Source organism: Peromyscus leucopus, chromosome 6 (genome assembly GCF_004664715.2).
Source record: "Peromyscus leucopus breed LL Stock chromosome 6, UCI_PerLeu_2.1, whole genome shotgun sequence".
Classification (NCBI taxonomy): domain Eukaryota; kingdom Metazoa; phylum Chordata; class Mammalia; order Rodentia; family Cricetidae; genus Peromyscus; species Peromyscus leucopus.
The window spans coordinates 18,221,548-18,245,842 of record NC_051068.1 but is presented as its reverse complement, the minus strand read 5'-3'; the positions used below and the strand labels follow the sequence as shown (position 1 = coordinate 18,245,842).

At 36.3% G+C, this 24,295-nt stretch overlaps 1 protein-coding gene across 1 annotated transcript in view; it reads right to left on the bottom strand.

Annotated features, from left to right (window-relative positions):
* The window catches only part of Kiaa1109 (KIAA1109 ortholog), a 176,058-nt gene that overhangs the window by 8,670 nt on the left and 143,093 nt on the right, over positions 1 to 24,295 (bottom strand). The window contains 18 exon segments of the mRNA XM_037206553.1: positions 14 to 148; positions 1,237 to 1,431; positions 3,523 to 3,726; positions 5,107 to 5,358; positions 8,224 to 8,441; positions 8,657 to 8,849; positions 8,977 to 9,134; positions 9,664 to 9,814; positions 10,992 to 11,249; positions 11,950 to 12,087; positions 12,863 to 13,042; positions 13,732 to 13,932; positions 15,102 to 15,303; positions 16,684 to 16,823; positions 17,305 to 17,466; positions 19,115 to 19,316; positions 19,833 to 20,013; positions 21,668 to 21,883. Coding sequence (XP_037062448.1) covers positions 14 to 148; positions 1,237 to 1,431; positions 3,523 to 3,726; positions 5,107 to 5,358; positions 8,224 to 8,441; positions 8,657 to 8,849; positions 8,977 to 9,134; positions 9,664 to 9,814; positions 10,992 to 11,249; positions 11,950 to 12,087; positions 12,863 to 13,042; positions 13,732 to 13,932; positions 15,102 to 15,303; positions 16,684 to 16,823; positions 17,305 to 17,466; positions 19,115 to 19,316; positions 19,833 to 20,013; positions 21,668 to 21,883 — 3,386 coding nt within the window.

Sequence of the window (24,295 nt, the reverse complement as noted above, 5' to 3'; positions counted from 1 at the left end):
ATATGCAACACACCCTTTTCTTTCTCTTTCAGATATGCTGACACAAGATCATGGAGAAACATGATGAGTTCCGCATCCATAGTCACACAAATGTGGTCAGTAAACTCTGTCACCACACTGCATTCCACCTTGGGTTTCAAGTTGGCATCTGCAATGATGAAGTTCTTTTATAGTAAAAAATTTCAGAACAAGGCCTCTTCCCATTAATAAAGATTTACATAGATCCATGTATATGCAACTATAAAGAAATCAGCAATTGCTATATGCACATGATTTACAGACTATCCTTAGATAATCTATTTGTAACAGGAATCTCCACCCCCCCCCCCCCAGACAGGGTTTCTCTTGTGTAGCTTTGCGCCTTTCCTGGAACTCACTTGGTAGCCCAGGCTGGCCTCGAACTCACAGAGATCTGCCTGCCTCTGCCTCCCGAGTGCTGGGATTAAAGGCGTGCACCACCACCGCCCAGCTTGTAACAGGAATCTTAAAAGATCTTATTAATAAAAAACCCAGATATTGGGGTGACAGCTGAGAGATCAGAGAGACAGAACAAGCCACAGCCAATCTCACTTCACCAACTCCTCAGTCAATCCTGTTTTCTCAGACTGGAAGCCTCTGAGTCCTCACCTGAAAGGATCTCAGCTGCACTGCTGCTAAAAAGTCTAGTTCCTGGTCCTCATGCCTTATATACCTTTCTGCTTCCTGCCATCAGTTCCTGGGATTAAAGGAATGTGTCTTTCCCAAGCAAGACATGAGATCTCAAATCCTGGGATTAAGGGTGTGTGTCACCACTGCCTGGCTCTGTTTCCAGTGTGGCCTTGAACTCAGAGATCCAGACAGATCTCTGCCTCCTTAGTGATAGGATTAAAGGTGTGTGTGCGCCACCACTGTCTGGCCTCTATGTCTAATTCTAGTGGCTGTTCTGTTCTCTGACCCCATATAAGTTTTATATTGGGGGATACAGTATATTACCACATCTATTAAAAATTCTTACAATATGTCATTGTTCCTTTTAATTAAGTACAATTATTATTCCCAGTACTTGAAAGAAAAGGCACAAATAGGCTAAATAATTTACCAGAGGCCATGAATATTTGGTAAGAAAATAAAATTGACTTATATCATCAGTTTTATTAATTAATATACCAAAATAACCTGTGGTAAGAAAGCAGTAATCTGAAATTTCTTTAGAATTTTCTTAGTACTGTTAAGACTAGAGATTCTTTCTCCACATACCTTGTAATGAAGGCTCCTGTGGTTCTTGAACATGAATTGATTTAAATTCAAGCTGCATCCTTGGTAATGCAAAGATAGTCTCTGTTTCATGGTTGTAGCTAGAACCTCCCCTGAATCCACTCAACAAACTAGAATTCTTCACAGTAGTACTGTTCTCCATGTTATTAGCATCAACATTACGAAGTAAGTTTAGCTCTACATATATAAAACAGTAAAGGTTAAGTTAAATCAAAAGGCACTGTCAACATACTGCATTTAAACAATGTAGAATGATCCCTCGAGCCTATGGACAAAACAAAACAAAACAACCACCAAAAAACCAAAAACCTAAAGAACAAAAACAAAAGCAAAACATGTGTTTCTTAAAGTGATAAACTGTATTTAGATCCAGGCAAATAATTGTGGCCTCCGAGTAATGGATTTAGCTAAGCTGTACAAAGTATGGCTTTATATAATATATTAAAATAATAAATTATATATTAATATAATATATTAAACTTATCACTTTACAAGTTGGAAATAATCATATTCTTAAAAAGAAATGTGCACATATACTTTACTGTTATCAAAGCCACAATCTGCAATGTGAAGTTTGGATAAACACAATACTTACTAGTTTTGGTTTCTCCAGTGTTAATGCGACTATCATCCTCAATTTTTTTTTTTTTTTTTTTTTTTTTTTTTTTTTTTTTTCGAGACAGGGTTTCTCTATGTAGCTTTGCGCCTTTCTTGGAACTCACTTGGTAGCCCAGGCTGGCCTCGAACTCACAGAGATCCGCCTGGCTCTGCCTCCCAAGTGCTGGGATTAAAGGCATGCGCCACCACCGCCCGGCCTATCACCCTCAATTTTAATCATGTCTGAAGTTGGATTTTATTAAACCCAATGGTCTACACAGACTGAACACTAAATATTGTCCTGACCCTTGAAATTATGTAGAAGTCCTTATTTTTCAGAACATATGACTACGTTATTTGTGAAGATTATTGCTGTAGATATACAAACAGCTACCTGTAACATTCTAGTTAAAAGAGAATCTTTTCAACAACAAAAAAACTATTCCAAATGTATAATAGTCAAAATAGGCCATAAGTCTTCTAATTTTCTCTCATCCTCTTTTATTCTTTTTTTGTTTTTTGAGACAGGGTTTCTCTGTGTAGCCCTGGCTGTCCTGGAACTAGCTCTGTAGACCACGTTGTGTAGCACGAATCCTAATTGGTCTTAATAAAATCCAGGGCCAGATACCGGGGTAAATGCTCAATGATTAGAGAAGCAGAACTAGAAAGACTTCTAGTCTCTACCTAATCCTCAGCCTGAAAGGGCACAGAGTTCCTGTCTCCTCCTGCCTTATATTCCTCTCTCCACCTAGCCATATCACTTCCTGTCTCCACCTCCCTAGTGCTGGGATTAAAGGCGTGAGATTCCAAGAGGTGGGATCAAAGGTGTGTGCCATCACTGCCTGGCTCTGTTTCTTTTAGACTGGATCAATCTTGTGCATCCCAGAGTGGCCTTGAACTCATAGAGATCCATCTGCCTCTGCCTTCCTGCTGGTATTAAAGGTGTGCACCACCACCACTGAGCCCTCTTTTATTCTTAACATATTTTTACTCATCCCATGTGTCTGCCTACTTTTTGGAAGCTACTCTAAAATCACATGGTACAACTAATCTTTTTTCATTTAGAAAGGTCATTTTTAAGTAAAACATTAAAATCCTAACATGCCTTAATTTATTCAGTTTTCCAAACACCAGATGATTGATAAAAGCCATGTTGCACACGCAAACCCAAGAAATCAAAGAATCACCTGGCAGATTACCATAGAACTGGTCTAGTAGATGAAAAATCCATCCAAAGCATTCTCTTTAAAATTATGACTTGATAGGAATAATATTACTGAAATTTTATCCCAGGTAAGCAGAAACTTACATTTTTGGCATTCTGTTAGCCATATAATAAATTTCTCAAATTCCCAATTTTTAGAATAACTATAAAACATTTCCCAATAATTCCTAAAGTATTTCCCAAATATTCTGAAATATAACAAATTTAATTTGTTTGTTTAAAACCAATTTATTTAGGATGGTTTCAGTTATATCTAATTTAAGCCTATAAAATGCTGTACTATCAGGCTGGTGATTCTTGTATTAAATAATCACTTCATGTATCAACAGAAATAAAATGAAAACTGTATCAAGACATGACAAATTGACCTCTACTTATATTCTAAACAGCTGACAGAGTTCAAAATAGAAAAACAAAATAAGTCCAACAAAAGCTAAATATTTAACCTTCATTCCTTGTGGCAGTGACATAGTTGAACCATTCTTTTACACTTGCTACTCCATGAGGTGGGTTTTCGTGGCGACGCCTTGTTATCTTGGTTATTGTTGCCATGGGACTTTCCAGAGCACCACATGGTTTGGTAACCATGGTATTATGACCCAGATGAAAATCCAGTGTTTGAACAATGTATGTAGAGTGATCACTAGAGCCTAAAGCACAAGAAAAATATGTTTCTAAAAGTGATAAATTGTATTTATATCTAAAAAAATAACCGTGGCTTTAGCAAAGCTATACACAGATAGGGTAAGAAGGCTAAATAAATGAGAAAGCCCACAAATAGTTATTTTAGTTAACTGGATTTATCCCAGTGAGATGAAGGACATCAACCATTTTGTTAAGAAACCACTGAGTGGGTCAGGCAGTGGTGCACACCTGCAATACCAGCACTCAGGAAGCAGAGACAGGGGGGAATTATGACTTACAAGACAACCTGGGCTAAAGAGTAAGGCATTATCAAAAAGCCAAACAAAATGAAATACTGAATAGGAAACTGCTCAAAGGAACTGGTCTTTGTAAATATTTTCATTAGTTCTTTGAGGATTTTGTACATGTTTTGGTGTCCTTTTTTAAAAAAACCATGTAGACCAAATTTGGCTGCCCAAATATTTTTGGAGGTGTGGCCTTCCACGGTTTTATCACTGTAGCAATTCGTGTTACAACTGCCTTCAAGTTTTATGACGCACTCTTGTTTGACAGAGAATCTCCTCAGCTACTGTCTTCATGCTTTTACAAGGAATATTTCTACATATCATACTAAGGCCAGTCACAGAGGCACTAAATTTAACAGGCAGTAAGACAGCAAGTTGAGAAGTATGTTTAGATATTTCTTTAACAAGTCCAGACTTTATAGATGCTGATTCACTGGAAATGAATTCACCCCCTGATGTTAGGTACAGTGTAAGAGATAATTTCTCCAACAAAAACTCAAAAGAGGTGGAGGAGATGGTCCAGGGGATAAAGGCACTTGCTATCAAGCCTGACAACCTGATTTTAACCCCAAAGACCCAGCTCCTCAAGCTGTTCTCTGACTTTCACATGTGTGCTACAGCACAAATGTGTCCCTCTCAAAATAAATAACTGTAAACAAACAAAAGCACAAAGGAGTCAGAGAGATGGCTCAGAGTGTAAAGCATTTGCTGTGCAAGTATGAGGTCCTGAGCTTGAATCCCCAGATGCAGTGTAAAGCTGGATACAGTAAAGTGTGTCACTAATCCCAAGGGCTCCTACAGTGAGATGGGAGGTGGACACAGAAGAATCCCTGTTAGTTTGAGTCAGCTAGCCTAGTCTTAAACAGGGTGGAGGGTGAGGACTGATATCCAGGGTTGTCCTCTTACTTCCACAAGCACACTGTGCATGAGCATGCCTTTACTCATACACATCATATAAAAACACATACAACCATACACACAGACACATACACACCCTCAAAAATTAATTTACAAAAGATCTAAGAAAGAAAAATTATATAAGTAATTTACGATCATGCCAGAAGATAGCAAGTAATGAAAGCTGGAAATGTGTCAGTTTACCATCTTCCCAGATTTTCTGAGCTTCAGTCCAAAAGGCGATATTTGGTTCTTCTAAATGAAAAAGGGCCCAGGATTTTGAACGGAAATTTGGACCATGAAAACAAGCCAGGGTCATGTGATTTCCATGTAAGCTCATGGATCCTCCAAACTGCATCCCATCTTCTGGTAATGGAATCTGAAATAAGGATATATGGCATCCAGATACCACCTTCAACACTCCAGGCCAATGTCGATGGTGCGCTGCATCAAGCACTACAAGAGAACCAAGAAACATTTGTCATAAATTGTCTCAAGCATCTGAGTAGGGCAGAGGTGGGTACTTTCTACAGTGACTCAGAAAATGAGTGGAAATAATGGGAGATGTTAAGCAATTGCTAAATATACAGTGGGGAAGATGGTAAGGATGGACAGAGCTTGGGAAGGTATTAGCTTTTTTTTTTTTTTTTTTTGGCTTTTCGAGACAGGGTTTCTCTGTGTAGCTTTGTGCCTTTCCTGGAGCTCACTTTGTAGACCAGGCTGGCCTCAAACTCACAGAGATCCGCCTGCCTCTGCCTTCTGAGTGCTGAGATTAAAGGCATGTGCCAACACCGCCCGGCCGGTATTAGCTTTCTATTGTTCACAACTCGTACAATGTCTATAATGCTGACTGACTTACAAAGAGCTCATGTGGCATTTTACACAATTTCTACACAACAATAACAAGCAATTATCAATCAGGCTTAACAACTCTTCATAGATAAACAACAGGAATGAGAAGAATGTTTTCCTCTCCTATGTGCTTTCTAGTAAAGTGAGGTCAGAGGTCCAGCACCAGCAGCACACTAGGAGCTTGTTAGAACTCTGTATTCTTAAGTCCCACTATCTGCTGTATCAGATTTGCTTTTGGAAGGAATTTGCTTGGCATGTACAATCCCGAGTTCATTCCTTAGCACTGTCAAAATATAGATTTCCAGGTTATAGATGCACATTAATATTTGAGAAGTACTAGTTGATCACAGAATTCAGAGTTTTCCCCCCCACTCATTACAGTAATGTCCTTTTTGGCTGTTTACCATTCTTATCTCTGCACTACCAAGGATCATGCTTTATGTTTAACTGGCACATTTTCTTTAAAACAATTCTCGAAATCAGGTGACTGCTTCTCTTGACAAGGACTTTTCAAAAGAAAGTAAACCATATACTTTGTACAGAACTGCAATTTACACATGCTTGCAAACAATACTGTTTAAAAGGAATATAAAGGCATAGAGAAATAAGAAATAACACTAGAAAGAAGTCACCGAAAAGAGGAGGATGTCCTGCAGACAACTGGTCATGTCTGTTTAATGAGTGCAGTCATAAAAAAGAAAATACGCCAAACTAAAGGGGAGAAAAGATAAGTAACAAGCAGATTTAAGCTTTGAACATGGTTTGGACAAATTACTTGATATTTATGGGTCAGCCATGAAGTCTGAATATGCCCCGGAAGCCAGAGGAGATAACTAACTGGCAAAATAGAAAGCTGGAGTATAGGAAAGGGTAGGCGACACTTTGGCTGAAAAAGTGCAAACATGTAGAAAAATATCCATATATAAGCTCTAAGCTGTTTCATAGTGATGATTTTAAAGGAAGGAATATTTATATTTTCTAGTTTCCTTTCAATGTACACACATTATTTCTGTGATTAAAAAAATTAATTAAGGAGTTAGGCTAGGCATAGTAGTGCATGTCTTCAATCCCAACACTTGGTAGGCTGATGCAGCTGAATTTGAGTTTGAAGACAGCCTGGTCTACACTCTTAGTTGCAGGTCAGCTATGGCTATGTAGAGAGACCCTGTCTAACAAACAAAAGAATCTAAACCATAAATAAACAAACCAATTAAGAGTTTTCATCATTTTGCCTACTATTCATCACATTTACACTGTCACCCTAGTTAAGGGATTTTCACAATGTCTTCCTTGTGTCCATTCCTAACTGCCTATATAGTCTGTTCTGTACACAGCTGGCCATGGTGATGTTTTGAAACTTGAAAAGGAATATTTTAAGACAAGGCAAACCAAATAATACCAAATCTCTTAAAGACTCTACAATACTTACTCATCATATTAAAAACTCTATTTATGACCTGTATCCAAGTTAATGTCCAATATTTTTCTTACTGATAATTCTGCTCTGGTCATCAGTTATTTTAATGATTCTCATTTCCCCCAAGCCCCAAGCCACCATGAGAACATGCCGGGCAAGGGCACTACACTGAATTACACCCCCAGACCACTGTGACCATTTCTTTTGAGAAAGGTCTTACATTAAGTTGTCCAAGCTGGACTTGAACTTGTTCTGTAGCTTACGCAGGCCTTGAACTTGTGATCTCTTGCTTCAATTTCCCAAGTAGTTGAGATTAGAGAACTGTGCTACTAGGTCCAGCAATGATTCTCAAATAAGCCGACTTTGTGAGGAACAATAGGGGTCTCACACCTCCATGGCCCTCTGCCTAGAACTTTCCCCACATCTTATCTCAGTTCTTTCAACCACTAACTCATTTCTACCAACATGTCACTTCAGATAAGGCTTCCCAATCATCTTTTCTGAAATAGCCATTCTTCCACTTTAGCCTTCTTCATATCCTCCCCTTGCTTTGTTTTTAAATAATCCTATCTACCTAAAATCATGTCATTTATGCATTTAATTATAGTCTACCCCTCCTATTTGAACATAAGGTTCATGAGGTAGGGATGGTTATTATGTTGCAACTCTTGTATCTAGAGAAGTACCAAAGCATGTGGTTGTTGCTTAATAAATACAAACTAACTTCTGAATTACTAAGCGAACGATGATAACCTGTCTAGTATCAAAGTTAACAGACAGACTCAGTTATTCTGACTCCTCAGCGCATAATACAAATCAGAATACAACACTGTCACATAGCAGGCATGCTGCAGGCAAACTGTGGTGGAGTGGTCAAAAGTAACACCTTCCCAAAGGGCAGCTGATGCCATTACCTGGAGCATAGTCAGTGCTGAGTGGATGGCATGGACAGCCCACAGGGCATTTTCTAAATGTGGCATATAAATGTGTTACTTAAGAATATACATACAGGGAAGATAAAGAATACATCAATATTGAATTCTAATTCTTACATTGTTCTTGTGAATTTTTCTCTAGGTTGTTAGTCATTGTCTTGGGTGGAAGATAAGGAACAGGTCCCCAGGTTGACAGAGCTCGTTTGCTGGTATCAAACTGTTGTGTGAAAAATTCTTGGAGCTTCATTCCTATTTTTATCAGGTCTGGTGTGGTTGATCTTGATATCATTACTTGGAAAATATCCCACTTCAAATCTCCATGCACAAATATCTCACTAGAGTATGAAACAGAATCTGTATCATAAATTTCACAGAAGACAATAAATAATACAAGAATAATTATCTTCCCTGCCCAGCTTTTCATTTGTATTAGTTGTATAATATAAAATTAATCTGTAGGAAAAAAAATGAACTATCCCTCCCATCCTGAATTAAAAAATGTTAAAGGTAGTCACATAAAGTTTTCAGAAGGGGGCATCCTAATAAATACCTTTTATCAGTCATGCTTGAATCCAGGGTGTTATATAAGTTTACTTTCCACTCATCCTGAAGCTTAAGATCAGCATTGCTGAAGATACCCATGAGGATACTTGAGCCCATGTAATCAACCCGAGATTCAGTAGAACCCATGGTAATCTGTATTTTGTGGCTGGGTTGCTGATTTGGATGTTCAGAAATATGAGCTAAATAAAAACAATAATTACTTTTCATAGAAATTCATAGAAAAATTTACCAAATTCAACTTTCTAAAACTTTTAGTTTTTTCCAATATAATGTTTGAGGATATGTTAGTGTAAAATGTCAACATACCAACCATCTCCAAAGCATTAACATCGATGGTCCCACCAACTACTCCTCCTTTGGAATCTAACTGTGACCTTCCCAGACCGACAGACATGCTAATCTCTCGATCACGGTTACTTCCTACAGAAAGCCGGCCTTGGCTTTTCAAACCACTAGTTGTCCAACTAAAAAGAAGGAAAAGATTGTTATATAAGTGGTTGGTTGTCATAAATTAAAAACAGTAGCTAAATCAGATTATTAAGTAGAAGATCTAATTTGACAATGAACTATTTCTTCCTTTTTCTGAGTCTGGACCTCACAGTGTTGTTGAAGCTGATCCTGAATACTGAAACTCAAGATTCTCTAATCTAAGAGTGCTGGGATGAGTGGCATATATCCACCATACCCAGCTCAACACAGAACTTAACTAAGAACTAAGTGGTTGATGTTTGAATATTAAAACTAATGAAGCTTTCTACCTAGAAAATTATCCTATTTCCTTATAATTTTCCTTTTGGGAATGTGTTTTATGTTGTTTGCACTACAGTATCCTTACAATTAAGCCATTTTCAGGTTAAAAAGTTTATAACTTTTTATCCATTATATTCACTGTCTCAAAGATTTCTACATTTAAAAGGGTTTGAACTGCTTTATAACATTATAAGAAAATTTAAATTTTATTAAATATATTTTCTTTGTATCTAAATAGCTTACGTTGTATTTCCCATGACATTACTCATATTCATTTGAACGTTTAGTTGTTTCAAGTTGATAGCGAATACAACAAGTGTCTCCCACGGAGTCCCTTGCTGACTTGCTGCTTTGTTTGATTTGTTAACAGGAGTTGATGTTTTTGAAATTGAATCTGAAGGTAGAAAAAAAGTTAAATGTGCACGTATTCACACAAAGCAAAGCTTATTACAAAGCAAAACCCACTGTTTTCCATAATCCACAAGGTGAACAGAACTTCTTGTACCAGACCAAATGTTTAATAGTTGCCATATGGCTACCAAAACAGGTGAGATGAGGGAATTTTGGTATGTACGGGATATAGCTATACAGTTATTTCATCACCTAAGATTTTCTTTATAAAAGAGAAAACTCAGAAGTGTTTCAGTCAACTAGAAGACTCAAAGGTAGGGACAATTCTGAAATGCGGCATTGGCTGGGTACCTGGCACTTATCTAATGGACTCAGTGCACAAATGAAATACTGACTTTGTTCATTATATTTTATTCTCTGTTGTGTGAAGAACTATATCCTTCATTTTGATACATTCAGACACAAGCACAAAGATAACTGTAGCTAGAGTTTTCCTGCCTGGCTCACGGTCAGGACAAATCTCTCACACCTGCCAGTCCTGCAGCAGCTCAGACCCAACCAAGTAAACACAGAGACTTATATTGTTTACAAACTGTATGACCATGGCAGGCTTCTTGTTATCAAGTTCTTCTATCTTAAATTAACCCATTTCTATAAATCTATACTTTGCCACATGGCTCGTGGCTTATCAGTACCTTACATCTCACTTGTCATGGTGGTGGCTGGCAGCATCTCTCTGCCTCAGCCTTCCACTTCCCAGAATTCTCTTCTCTGCTTGTCCCACCTATACTTCCTGCCTGGCTACTGGCCAATTAGTGTTTTATTTATTAACCATCAGAGCAACACATTTGACATACAAAACATCTCATAGCAGATAACACCAGTACTCATGAGTTGAAAAAACACTGACTAAATAAATGGACAATTGAATCAATATAAAGATTCATTTCTTCAATATCAGACCTTCTTTTGTTACATTCACAACATTACTGGAATGTTTTTAAAAGCATCTGTCCTTACAGAGTACAGTGACAATATGGCAACTCCTCAATTCCTATGGCTCTGTGAAGTTAACAGATATCCATAGAACTCTTCCACATGCAGTACTTTGAAGTGTTTGTTATTTGCTGTTTTTGTGTTGTTGCTTTCTTTTCCCAGTGATTAAGATTTTTATCTTAGGAATCCTGGATGGCTGTTGGTAACAAAAAAAGCAGTGTTACCTCTTCGAGGAACTGAAGAGTCTGACACACTCCTTGATCTTATGGAAGCTGGGGACTTGAGGCTCTGTGCTGCTGTCCCCGGTGACATGGTACTGTTGGTCATGTGCTCATTGAACACATTAGGTGACTGAGGCATATGAGTGAAAGAGGCTGACTGACTTGGCTGATCCCAGGTCCTGCAGTAGGCTTTCCTTGATGACTCAGGAGAAAGGTGCTGGCTCACCCCTTCAATGGAATCAGGAGTCCCTGGACCAGATGCTGGTACAACAGTAGAAAATAAAACAAAATAAAAGTCACAGGTAAGAACATTAATTGATAAAAGTCCTTTGACCCAGACACCATTTCTAACTATATTGTGTATTCCTTCTACTTCTGTATTTTGCAACTGTATGGCAGTAAACAATTTGCAAAGAACAATCCTGTACTTTATTAAATTCTGGCAGAAACTGAATGAGAAGGGCAAAACAGGTATTTTGGTCCCATTACAGGTGAAAAATAGACCCACTCAAGAGACTTTTTTACATTTTTCTACTATATCAGGCCAACTGTATTCTTCACTTCCACAACCTCTTCAGCACAACATAACTTCTAAGATCAAGAAAGAGATAAAGGCAACATGGTAGTATGTCTCCAATATTTTCGTTTTCCCATGCATAACTATGATTAACTTGGATAGTTAAATGTATACTTGCACTTGCAATTTTATGAAGATTAGAGTAAATTATTACAGAATAAAATGTTAGTTAGGAGGTAATCTTCAAGAGGGTAAGGCATTTATTTGTTTGGAATGCCTAGTGCTTGCCATGAGAGGGACTTAATAGACATTCTTAGAACAAATTAATGAATTACATGGTATATGGTATAGCTTACAAAGTAAGTCAAAATTTGTGTTATCAACCATGGATCTTGTTTACTTTAACCCAAATTAAAAGAAATCTAATTATGATAACAGGCTTACTTGGCAAATTTACAGTTTGGTCTCCAAGGAACAGGCGCCTTGCAATACTTCTCCTATACCAGGCTCTTGGAAATGCTAAGATTTCACTGAGTCGGCGCATATCATACTTGAATGAAGCAGACCCTATATCACAAACAGCTGATACAGAAATAAAGTTTGTTAGAGCTCACAACAAACATCCAGAACTTTTAACACTTTACATGGTAGTTATCAGACAGATAGTTATTATACATACTGTTCTAACCCATAAAATACCAAGATACATTGTATCTAACAAGTGATTTTATGTCTTCAAATTACACAAACAGTACATTGCAAGATCATTAGCTCTGTGTCCTTTTCTTGGGGAGGTGGTAAGATAGGGCTCTGCCACAGTTACCAGAGAAGTTCTAGAGATTAACTATATGGCAAGCTTTCAGTTTAACACAGGGCTCCTCTCAAATATGGAAAATAAATCAACAGTATGTGCTACAATATGAACTTGCACAAAAAGAACTGCAAACCCAAAACCAAGTACGGCAAAGAAATACTTATTTCTCTCTTTGTTCCAGGGCAAAAACTTTCACATGAAAAGCACCCTGATGGCCACATTCAGGGGTTCTATTCTGGCGTCATTCCCCTTCTGCATCTTTTCTCTTCTGTTCCTCTTCCACAGCTTCTTTAGATTGACATGTTGGTGACTTCTATTGCAAGTGCCTGAGCCCATACTCCCGGATTTGGCGGCCAGCTGATCCACTGATAGGTCTATAACCATCTCATTTTATTTTGGTTTATAGTTATCTAAGTTAATGGTTTAAACAACCCCCACCACCATCAAATCATCTAAGCTCAAAGCCACCTTAAAAACAGAGGCCATTGTTTAATTCTTTACAATAACAAGAATATTTTAATTGAAAGTTATAAAATAGAATACCAGATATATTGATTAATGTAGTGTCCATTTTGCTTGTAGACTTGCTTACAGACTGACTTTCAAAAAATGAGGCACCCCCTGAGCGCCTTATCCGAGACAAGCTCACTTTTACAAACTCAAGGTTTATACTTAGTGAGTCTTTTCGACCAGTGACTGAAGTAGGTTCTTCATCTACATTCCCTAAGGATAAAACCAAAATAAGAAAAACGTTCATATGTATGCATATGCACAAAGAGATGTGTGCGTATGCAGACAACTAGTTAATGAAAATTATCCAGCATACAGTAACATGTCACCAATCAAAAGAGGTTAAATTAGGGAAAATTTAGACAGAATAATCTAATGAGCATTTGCATTCTTCATAGCAGTTTAGGTAGGTTGAAGCCTGTATAGAGAGGTGGCAATTTTAACAAGCTTACTCCAACAACAAAAGCTAGAATTTACTTGTATAAATGTAAGAAATATTCATTTATGAGGCCTGAGCTTTAAAATGCAGATTTCATTTTACTAAATGATGGCTTATTATCAAGCATAACCTACATACTTTAAAATTTTACTTTTTATGGACTAAAATTTTATGCAAAGTAATTTGATAATATATTTAAATATGTATTATAAGAAAACTTTTGTATCTTTAGCTATTATGCTATATATATCATTTAACAAGCATTCTTAAGTGTTAAATCCTTATAAAATCAGTTTATCTGACTATCTTGTTTTATATTTTTACTTATAGGGATAAAATAGGTATTATCAAAAGGGAAAAACACAAGCTTTTATGTTGGTTTATACCCATTATTTAAGGTAACATAGTCTAAGAATAGAAAGCTTTAAAAAACATAACAAAAGGCAGAAACAAGTAAATATACCTAGTCCTCCGGATCCGGATGTGAGACCAGAAACAGTGGACTTCTGCTTCCCTGCACCATAGGGGTGAAACACATACAGGGAAAAGTCAGACATGCATGCAGTGAAGCTCAGGCCAGATGAGCTGCTGCTGGAGCCAGTCAGATCTGACTGACTGCTGCTGTGTCGACTTCGGCCAAGCGGGCTGCCTAATCCTGATGAGCCTATAAATAGGAGATACCCCAACATCATTAGTCACAAAATCCTGATGAGTCTATAAATAGGAGACATCTCAACATCATCAGTCACAAGTAAGTCTACAAGCACTACCATGCTCTCAAAAGCCAAACATGAGGCTATCTGGGTAAGATTTTGAATTCAAGATAAACACACACACACACACACACACACACACACACACACAAAAAAACACACACACACACACACACACACACACACACACACACACACACACACACACACACACACACGGACCCAAGTGATTCCTTCCAAATCTGAAGGCTGAGTTCCCTTCAACAGCTTTTATGCTTCTTTTGAAACTGGAGTTTAGGATTTCATTCATATTTTGCTTTAATAAGTTCAACTTTCTAGCATTTTAGAACAAATAATTCTTTTCAGAAAGAAGGATTTTCAGATTGGCGGGTTGTTTCCTGGCTTCCCCATAAGTTTCCAGCTAAAGTCTCTCAGTTGTGAAATCCCAATACTGGAAGGCAACTGCTGCCCTTGGTTAAGAACCGCTATTTTAATGACATTTCAATTCTACTGTTAATTCCCACTTAAACTAGATAACATTGCTATTGTTTATATTTATATTTCTATATGAATTATGGGCACAGAACTTTTAGTGAGGAAGGAGTGTTACCTCATTAAGAAATCCTCAACTGTAATTTATAATAAAACCTTTCATGAAACAAATGAGGTAGAGAGCAAAATTTACTATTTAAAAATACAAGTGCTACTTGGTAAAATTTTTATAAGAACACATCTCTATAAAAACATATCTCTTATTTGCCATTTGCAAACCCCATTGTTTCCAAAGTGTAAACTCCAACATGATACAAAACATTCAAAAGCACATGGATGTGTAGATTATAAGTATTCTTATCATAGTGCTTCTAGTAGCACTCAAGCTGCAACAACAATGCTATCTAACTACCAGTGAGATACAAATATATATCAAAGGGGATTCATATTCTACTAACACATGAAATATACTTACAACTTAGGTCTACTACAGGTTTTTTTCCTACAAATGTCACAATTCTCTAATATTCTGCTTTCCTAAGTCTATTTCAAATACAGATGAATAACTGCTAAAATTTATTTTAAAATAGTACTTGGATTTGTTTCAGGTGACTTAGTGTTTCTATACCTGGTATTCCAGCTTTGCTAGCAGAGGTTTTTGTTCCACTCTGAGGAGCATTACCACCAGGGGATAAGGTCTCTGCAGGGTATGTAGTCCCCAAAGTGTCCAGTTCTCCTCGGTTTGAAGAAAACACCAAGTCCAGAGATGGCAGCTTCAGCATGCATTCTACTCTTGATACTGGCAAGCAACTAAATTTGATTTGTGAAGGCTAAAGAATAGGAAGCAGGAGAAAAAAGATTTCTAGGAACTGCATGGTTAAAACAATTTCATATTGGACACTAAAAATTATATGTAATTTCCATTTTAACATACATATACCAAATGTTTTACATTTAATCATCTGACATTTAAAAGCAATTAAATTTAATGCCACAACTTATAAAAACAGAAGGATGGCATATAAACCAAAATATATTAACAGAATGATACAATCTTTATGAATCTAAATATTCTAGGCATAGAGGCTCATTCTAAGCTCAGCTCTCAGGGAGTCTGGGGAAGAAAGATTACTGCAAGTTCAAGGCCAATCTAGAATACATGCCACCTGGGCTACGGAGTTAAGATCTTATATAAAGCAAGCTAAGTATTTGAAGATTCACTGACATTTGGATAATTCAGAGCCTTAAACATATTTATGCCCACACTATTTTTGCAAATATTTTAAAGGAAGCAATCTCATATTAAAAAATTGAAAACACGCTGGACGGCAGTGGCACATGCCTTTAATCCCAGCACTGGGAGGCAGAGGCAGGCGGATCTCTGTGAGTTTGAGACCAGCCTGGTCTACAGAGCGAGCTCCAGGACAGGCATCAAAGCTACAAAGAGAAACCCTGTCTCAAAAAAAAAAAAAACAAAAAAAAAAACCCCAATAAATAAATAAATAAATAAATATTGAAAACACTATTGCGTTAGTAACAAAGGTTTACAAACCTCCAAGTACTTAGTATATTTTCATCAGACCTTTAGTAAAACTCCAAAGTGTCAGAGTGGAGCTCTTTGGCCAAATAGTTACTGTAGGAAATCCTTGCAACAGACGACACCAGCACTTTTCTTTTTCTTACAGATTGATTTTAAAAATTTAACTGAATGGTAAACTGAACTTGAAGTTTGGATACAAGCATCTTTCTAATCCTCCTTAACACATGGATTGAATCAAAGGATGTATTGATAAGATTGCATTAAAGAATAAAATATTTTAAACTACATTAACTGTTACACAAATTCCATAAAAGGTCCTGTTGTGTCTTAATTATACTGTAGATCTGTTCAGAAAGAAGTGTAATGGTGAGAGCTAAGAGTACCACACTAATACAGCGATGAAATGCTTTCAAAAGGTTTAAACTTACATATTTTAATCTTGTTTTATAGAAAATTGAGAATCAAAATTGGAAAATCTAATCTATGAAACTGCTCAGAATAATAAGTATATACATGCAGTTTTACATACACTTCTTGGGATTTAGCAAACTTTTAAGACATTGTAGACATATCAAACATTCGTGAAGCTGTGACTCAGAAAAATTTGAAGGGAAATAATGTTGAAATTTCAAGTAGAATATTTTCTTTTTGAAGAAATGACACACATCACCTGAACTCGAACATAAACCACAACATCTACAGGGAAGGAAGAGTAGGCAGACGTTGAAGATGACACTAGGGATGTTGTTGATTCTTCCATAGGATCTGGGATTTCAAAATGCCCCATATCTTCATCTTGTGAGCTGACTGCTGTTAAAATATTTAGTTTCAAGTTTTAGATCACATCAAGGGCAAACCATTGGAAGATCCCTATCTCTAACTAGTATTGACATAGACATATCAACACCAGAAGTTGCTTTGAAGTCTGTCTGTTTACATATCCCTGCCTACTCAAATCTCATGTTCATTTCCCAAAATTAAATTCTCCCACATCACACACTATACACAGAAAACAGCATTTATGTCTTGCCTACAAAGAGAATCCACTGCAAGAAACACATGAACATAGGACCCACAATCATTAATGTTGTCACTATCTAGCTGTTTCCTTGAAAGAAAAAATCATAAATCTTCACCACAGCTTGGCTTCTCCACTTGCAAATGAGAATGAGAGGACCTCTCTGGCTCTTCTCCAATTCTATAACTTGTTTTATAATGGAATATATAACAATGTATAATAACACTGAGAAAGTCTATGAAACAAGACCTAAAATTTTATGAGAACACTTACCTGTATAATTCCTTTCAATTGGTGTAATTGGGATGGTTTCCAGAGCCTTTTCCAGAAAGTCCAATAGACAAGGGCTAATAACCATTTCTTCTGGTAATGACTGAAGCGCTACCCAGGCGTATAGCTTGGCTGTTTTTACTCCTCCACTTCCTTTTCCTTTGGCTAGAATGTCGGTAAATATGAGGTACATTGAATGAAATTCAAGAAAATGTCCCAACAAAACATGGCAAGTTAATGAGAAATTAGAATTGCACGACAACTTAAGTAAACGAAGTACTTTACCTAAGACTACATGAGAAAACAATAAAAACAGGCTGATAGAAATGATATAGTAATGTTAGACTACACATATCATTAATGATTTATAATACTATGTTTATTCTTAGTTATGCTAGGTTACACAATATGTTCCAAATTTTCAACTTTATACTTTTGCTAAGTTTTTGGCTGGTGTTAGTTCATTTGTTCACTTGAAAAGATAGCAAATCTTGACTAATGTGATTTAATGGAAAGTGGAGGAAAAATATCACAGCTTTTGGATTTCTTATGCATAGTATGTACATATTGACAATACTTCTCTGCATAGGATACCATGTCTCTTTCTTCTTAATCAAGTATTTCTGTTTCATAAAATGCATAAAAATACCTAACAAAGTCTTAGCTAACTTTGTCTCTAATACCCAATTTGAACATTAGTTGTATAAATATAGGAAAATGCCCCAAATCTATAAGCCCTCACTTTCTCCATTTATAAAATGGAATACTAGTATCTACCTCATTCTTAATGAATCTAGCTATACTTTGTCAATTGAGAAGTGGTAAGCACTAGGTGTTATCATCATGATTCACTACTACTTTAAAGGGTTTGTATACCATGTGAAATTTCCAAATGAAACTTCTTTAATAATTATTGTCAGCTCTAACAGTCTCTATATTAGAGATTCTATCATATATATGAATGTATATATGAATACATATAATATATAGAATGATAGAAAAAATATATATGCATGTGTAAAGTATCATTTATATACTATGATAGCCATTTCCAAGATGGCTTTCAAGGATCCTTGCTGGTCTTCAAGTTCTAGTTCCCATCCTCAATGGTCTGTATAATCAGTAAGAAACTATAAATGCAGTACTCTGTGACTTTTATAGCTAAGCTATTAAGCATTGCAGGTTTGTCAGCTTTTCTTTCTATCATTCCACTCAAAGGATGTTAACTGCAGTATCATAAAAATACTCTCATCTCAGTTGTGATACCCCACTGGGCACCAGTCAGCCAGTCACATGACTAGGACAGAATGGAAAAAATTTTGTTTAATCAAGTATTCAGGTGACCTAGCCAGCATCTTGACTTCAACCTCATTAAAGACTGTGAGTTGAAATTTATCAAGCCAAATTCCACTTGGGTTTTTTTTTCCATCAATACAGCACTATGATTAAGGTTATAAGTTTTGGGTAACCTGTTGTGTCACAACAGATAATTAATAATTACAAGTAATCCCAGTGTACTCATAAATGTGTAAATTAGATCCCTGGCTGACTATAGCTCCCAAACTTAAACCTCATGAACTACCCTTTGGTAAATATACATTGTTCTAAAAGTGTGGTTTGTTTATGAAGATTATTATTATCAAGAAAGAGTCTAAAGAATTTGTTTAGTACTTCCACAGGCAGATTTTATACAGTCACTACTGATAAGTCTATATCCTTTCTTAAACAAAGAAATTAAAAAATCTCAACAGAGCAAGAAGAATAACTAAAAATTTATGAAAAACATGACAAAATACAGTGCAGTCTCAAATACCTGAAGGAATAGGTGGGGGTTGGGGAGGAAGTAAGGTGTTAGTCTTGCTCTGGACAGTGCAAGGTAAAGGAGGAGAAGAAGGAGATGCTGCGTTATCTTTCATACCATACAACTTGGACTCTTTGGAGAGTGTTCTAGGCAAGGAAGATCCTCTGGAGGCATTAGGTGATTCAGTCTTTAATGTCTTAGAATTGTAATGCAACTGTATTAAAAAATCAAAATAAACATTTTGCAGATAAGGAAATAGCATGAAATATAGAAGATGTAGTTCAGAGGAACACTGGTTCAGGGGCCTGAAAACTGAGCTCCAGCTTTGTAAGTTAGCTTTAAGGTTCTGGAAACTACTTGTCTTTTTTTTTTTTTTTTTTAAATCAAAGAGCTCAATCCAGATCATCTTTAAAGTTCTTTTGAGCTTAACAGTCTAGATTCAATAATTTAAAGAAATTAAAAACATTATTATTTGATGAAATTATACTAGGTAAAGTTTAGCAAGCCTAGTATATCAGTATCACTTCTTTCTGCCAAACTTTCATAGGAAAAGATATAATAGCAAAATGGTAAGCCACAATTTAGACACTCTCATGTTCAGACTATGGCTACATTAGCTAAGTCAGAAAGTTTCATGTTTTAATAAAATAAGCAAAAGAAAAATATATGGTAGAAAATAAACACTGCTATTAATGGTCTAGTCTCTTATTCCAGACAATCAGGTTTTTACCTTTACATCCACTCCAGGAATATAAAACACTGTTGTTTCTAAGTCACTGGGCTTTGTCTGTAGAGAGGATGGCACTTTCTTGCCCGTCATTAAATGGGTAGTAGAAGCATAATTAGTTTGAAACTTTTTCTTTTTTGAAGGCGAATCTTGGTCTAAACTCCTAGAACTTCGATCATAACTCCTACAGAAAAAAAGGGGGGGGGAGGGTTGTTATTTTTTAAAAAACTATTTTCTTTTCTTTTGTTTCAAAGCTAACTTTTATTTATATAATAAAGGGAAAGTAGTAATTCAAAAAGTAGAAAAAGGAAAGATCAGAACTTCTAGTTAGATTAGTTAATGTCTTAGAAAAATGATAATGTTATATGTTTTAAAGCTAGCTATCTCTATGTATGAATGTATGCATGTATGTATGCATGGATGTATTGTTTGTTTGTGACAGGGTCATGGTTAAGACCAGGCATTTTCCTGCCTCCACCTTCTGAATGCTGGAATTACAAGTGTGTACAGGCAAACACAATTGCCTTTATGCTTTGCTAAGTTCACAATGTATCATTTAAACATAACGGGATGAATCAAATGCAGCTAAATATTAACAGTCTTTTATGGTTCAATTAAAATGGCCTACCAGTTACTCTTCAATCACCATTACTACATTTATGAGATACTGTAATTGTCTACAGTGTTTTTTATCCTCTTATTTTGTAAAAATTTCACTTGTTGGACCATTAAAATCTTTGTTTTTCAGACATATAAAAAACAAAGGGAATGGAGTGGAGAATCTTTATTACCTGTTTTAACAGCTGTTAGCATTCTGCCATTCTTATTTACATTTTTACCCTCTCACTTACTAGTAACTGTTACTTTACTTTCATAATTAATTTTTTTGACCAGGAAAGAAAAAGAAAAATTCAAAGAAAGAGCTGAGGAAATGTCTTAGCCAGGAAAGCATTTCCAATAGCAACCATGAGGACCTGAGTTTAAGCCTCATAGCTCAGAAAATAAATCATGGTAACACACACTCATAATGCCAGTGCTGTGCAGGTACAGACAGGAAGATCCTTTGGGCTCTCTGGCCAGTCAGCTTAGCCTACTTGGTGAGCTGTTGGCTGGTGAAAGACCCTGTCTCAAAACACAGAGTGGATGCCATCTGAGGAGCAATACCTCAGGTTGATTCTGACCTCCACACACAAAAGCACACTCATACATCCACACAGGAACATGCACATACACACCCCTCCAAAGAAACACAATCTAATGCTAAATCTGTTTATATCATCACTTAGTTAATGATAGAAACAAATGGTAACCTTGCAATTATATCCAAATATTTCCATTTAGTTAGGCCCTATTGCATAATTACTTCCTGTCTTTTTTTGTTTGTAAACTCATCAAAATTCTTAATGAAGAGTCCTCCATTAATTATTTTTTAAGACAGAAATGTATTCAAAACAAAGGCAAGACAGAAATTCAGGCCTGTCGAAAGAATTCCAAAGAATTCTTTTCTTACATCTGTATGTGTGTAGTGTGTGCTATTCGGGATTAAATCCTGTGCTCACTCAACAGGTACACATTCTACCACTAAGCTAAAATCCTCAGTCTAAAGATCTATAATGAACAAATTTACCAGTCTCTAAATCAGATATTCACTTCTAATTGCCAGAAAATATGTATTTGTTCTAAAAAAATTGCATATTATGAAAATGACCACTGTAACTACAACCAGTTACTTTTAAAATTTGCAATTTTGGACAGGGGAAAGTTTGTGATAATTTATGATATACAAACAGTGTTTCTAACTAATGAATTCCATGTAACTTTTCTAGCTAGTCTCTTACCTTCTTAAACTTATATCATCATGCTCCTGCAAAAGTGTGGTTGGGTGGAGGACACATTTCCCACTGTCAATTTCAACCCGTATATCAAGTTCAAAGTCAATGTTTCTCTCAGTAGCTGTGCCACTAAGACTTCGGTTGACTGGTGTTGTAGGCCAGCGTTCAGTAAGCAGCTGATGAACAGCAGCAAAGCCTGTTGCTTTCTTCCGAGAGGTATGTCTGCAGAAAACAAGGAATCATTACTTACAGTAAATTGAAGTCTTCCTAATGAACTATTACTCAATGTTATGTGAGTAACAGTCTGTAAAGAAATTTTATTATTTTATAAAATAACAGAAATTATTCAACTAGTTAAAACTAAGTGAATTTTTTTCTAGGTTTAATGGATCCACAATTATGAATTGACCATTATCTGCTAGTAGGTGCTCCTAGGTGATGAAGACACAGACATAATCACAACTATTAATGAATGTGAATACCAGTGTATGAACTGTACTCTATGTTGGTAGAGGTATCATTTCCACAAATTATAAAATCTAAATGCTGCCTTCCTGTTGTTATTCAAAGACAGAAGAACAACAGGGAAAGAAAGAGAAAAAAAATGCCAAAAATCTTTGACATGTGGTGGAACTAAATACCACACACAACTGGTGATGACACTGATCCTGATGTTGCTCCATAAATTCATTCATGCTGGTATTCCAGCACTCAGGAGACTGAGGCAAGAAGATTGCAAGTTCCAGGGCAGACTGACTACAAAGCAGGAATTTATCCCTGAGGAAAAAAAAAAGTATAACAAAACAACCCCCAAAACTCTCCAACTAGATTAAAGACTTAAAGACCTATAATGATAAAACTCCTAGGAGGAAACAAAGGGAAAAATTTCCGTGACACTGATCTTGACAATGATTTCACAGATACCACAATTTGAAAGGCACAGGAAAACAAAAGCAAAACCAGACAAAATTATATCACACCAAATAAGGGCTGTGTCTCCAGAGCAAAGGAAATAATCAGCAGAGTAAAATGCAGCATATGTATTAGACAAGACGTTAATTTCTAAAAGAGAAATTATAAAAAGAGCTGTGCCAGGCTAATCCAGAGGCACATGGATCTCTGTGAGTTTGAGGCCAGCCTGGTCTACAGAGTGAGTTCCAGGACAGCCAGGGCTGAAACACAGAGAAATCCTATGTACCAGGCCTTTTCTTTTGGGCTACCAATCAGTTCCCAAATCATGACACAGAGACTTATTTTTAGTTCTGAATGCTCGGCCTATCTTAGGCACATTTCTGGCTAGCTCTTTTAACTTCAATGAACCTGTTTCTCTTTATCTACCCTTTGCCTAGGGGCTTATTCCCTTTCTTCCTTCTATTTATCTTACTTTCACTGTTTCTCTATGCCTGGCTTTTTGCCCTGTGCATGCCCCCCATTCTTTCCTTCTCCTTTTCTCACTCCTTACTCTCTTCCCCAGAGTTCTCCTCCTATCTATTCTCTCCGCCTGCCAGCCCTGAGTATCCTTTCTCCTGCCTACCTATTGGCTGTTCAGCTCTTTATTACACCAATCAGATGCCTTAGGCAGGTGAGGTGAAACAAATACAACACATCTTTACATAATTAAACAAATGCAGCAAAAAAAAAAAAAAAAAGTAACACACCTTTATACAGTTAAAGTAATATTCCACAGCATAAACAAATGTAACACATCTTTGCCCAGTTAAAATAATATTCTACACCAATCCTGTCTCAAAAACCAAAAAAAAAAAAAAAAGCTTATAGCTTAAACAGACATTTCCTCAAGATGACATAACAGTATTCAACACAGACACATACAGGCATTATGAAAGGTGTTCACACTAACCATCAAAGAAAAGCAAACCAACCTACAGTATGGTATAAAAGCAAACATAACGGAACACACTGTTAAAATGACTAAAAGGCCAGAATTTATAGAAACTAGATCCTTCTCCACTGGTAGTAAGAATGTAAAGTATCTAACAATTAGAGGAAACTGGCTCCTCAAAAAATTACAAATAAAGTTACTGCAGGATCCATTTCTGGGTATTTATCCAAAAGAACTAAAACCAGGATCTTGAAGAGAGAGCATTTCCATGTTCACTATGCCATTTTCCACAATAGCTAAGGTGTGGAATAAGATATAAATGTCTGTCAAAAGGGTAAAAAAATATAGATATCTATTAAAGACTTAAATACAAGACCTATGATGGTAAAACTCCTAGGAGGAAAGAAAGGGACATATATGACTATTCTGCTTTGAAAGAAATGCAGCAATATGCAATAACACAAATGAACTTGAAGTCATTACATAAAGCAAAAGAAACTCCAGTCAAAGAAGAAAAGATAGTACAGATTCCTCTTTAAAATAGTCAAAACCACAGAAATAAGGAAAGGAATGATAGGTGCCACAGGATACTACCAGGAAACAGCATTGTCTCATTTACTCAGGAGAAATTCTAGAAAACCTGCTATGCTGCACAGGCCACAGAAGAATGGTGCTGTACTACATACTCGAACAACTCATGCTGAGTGTTCTTGTCAAAAGAAAACATAAATATGATCAAGCTGGACACCTGGAAAAGATTATTAAATCAGTAAAAAATAGGAAGCATAAAA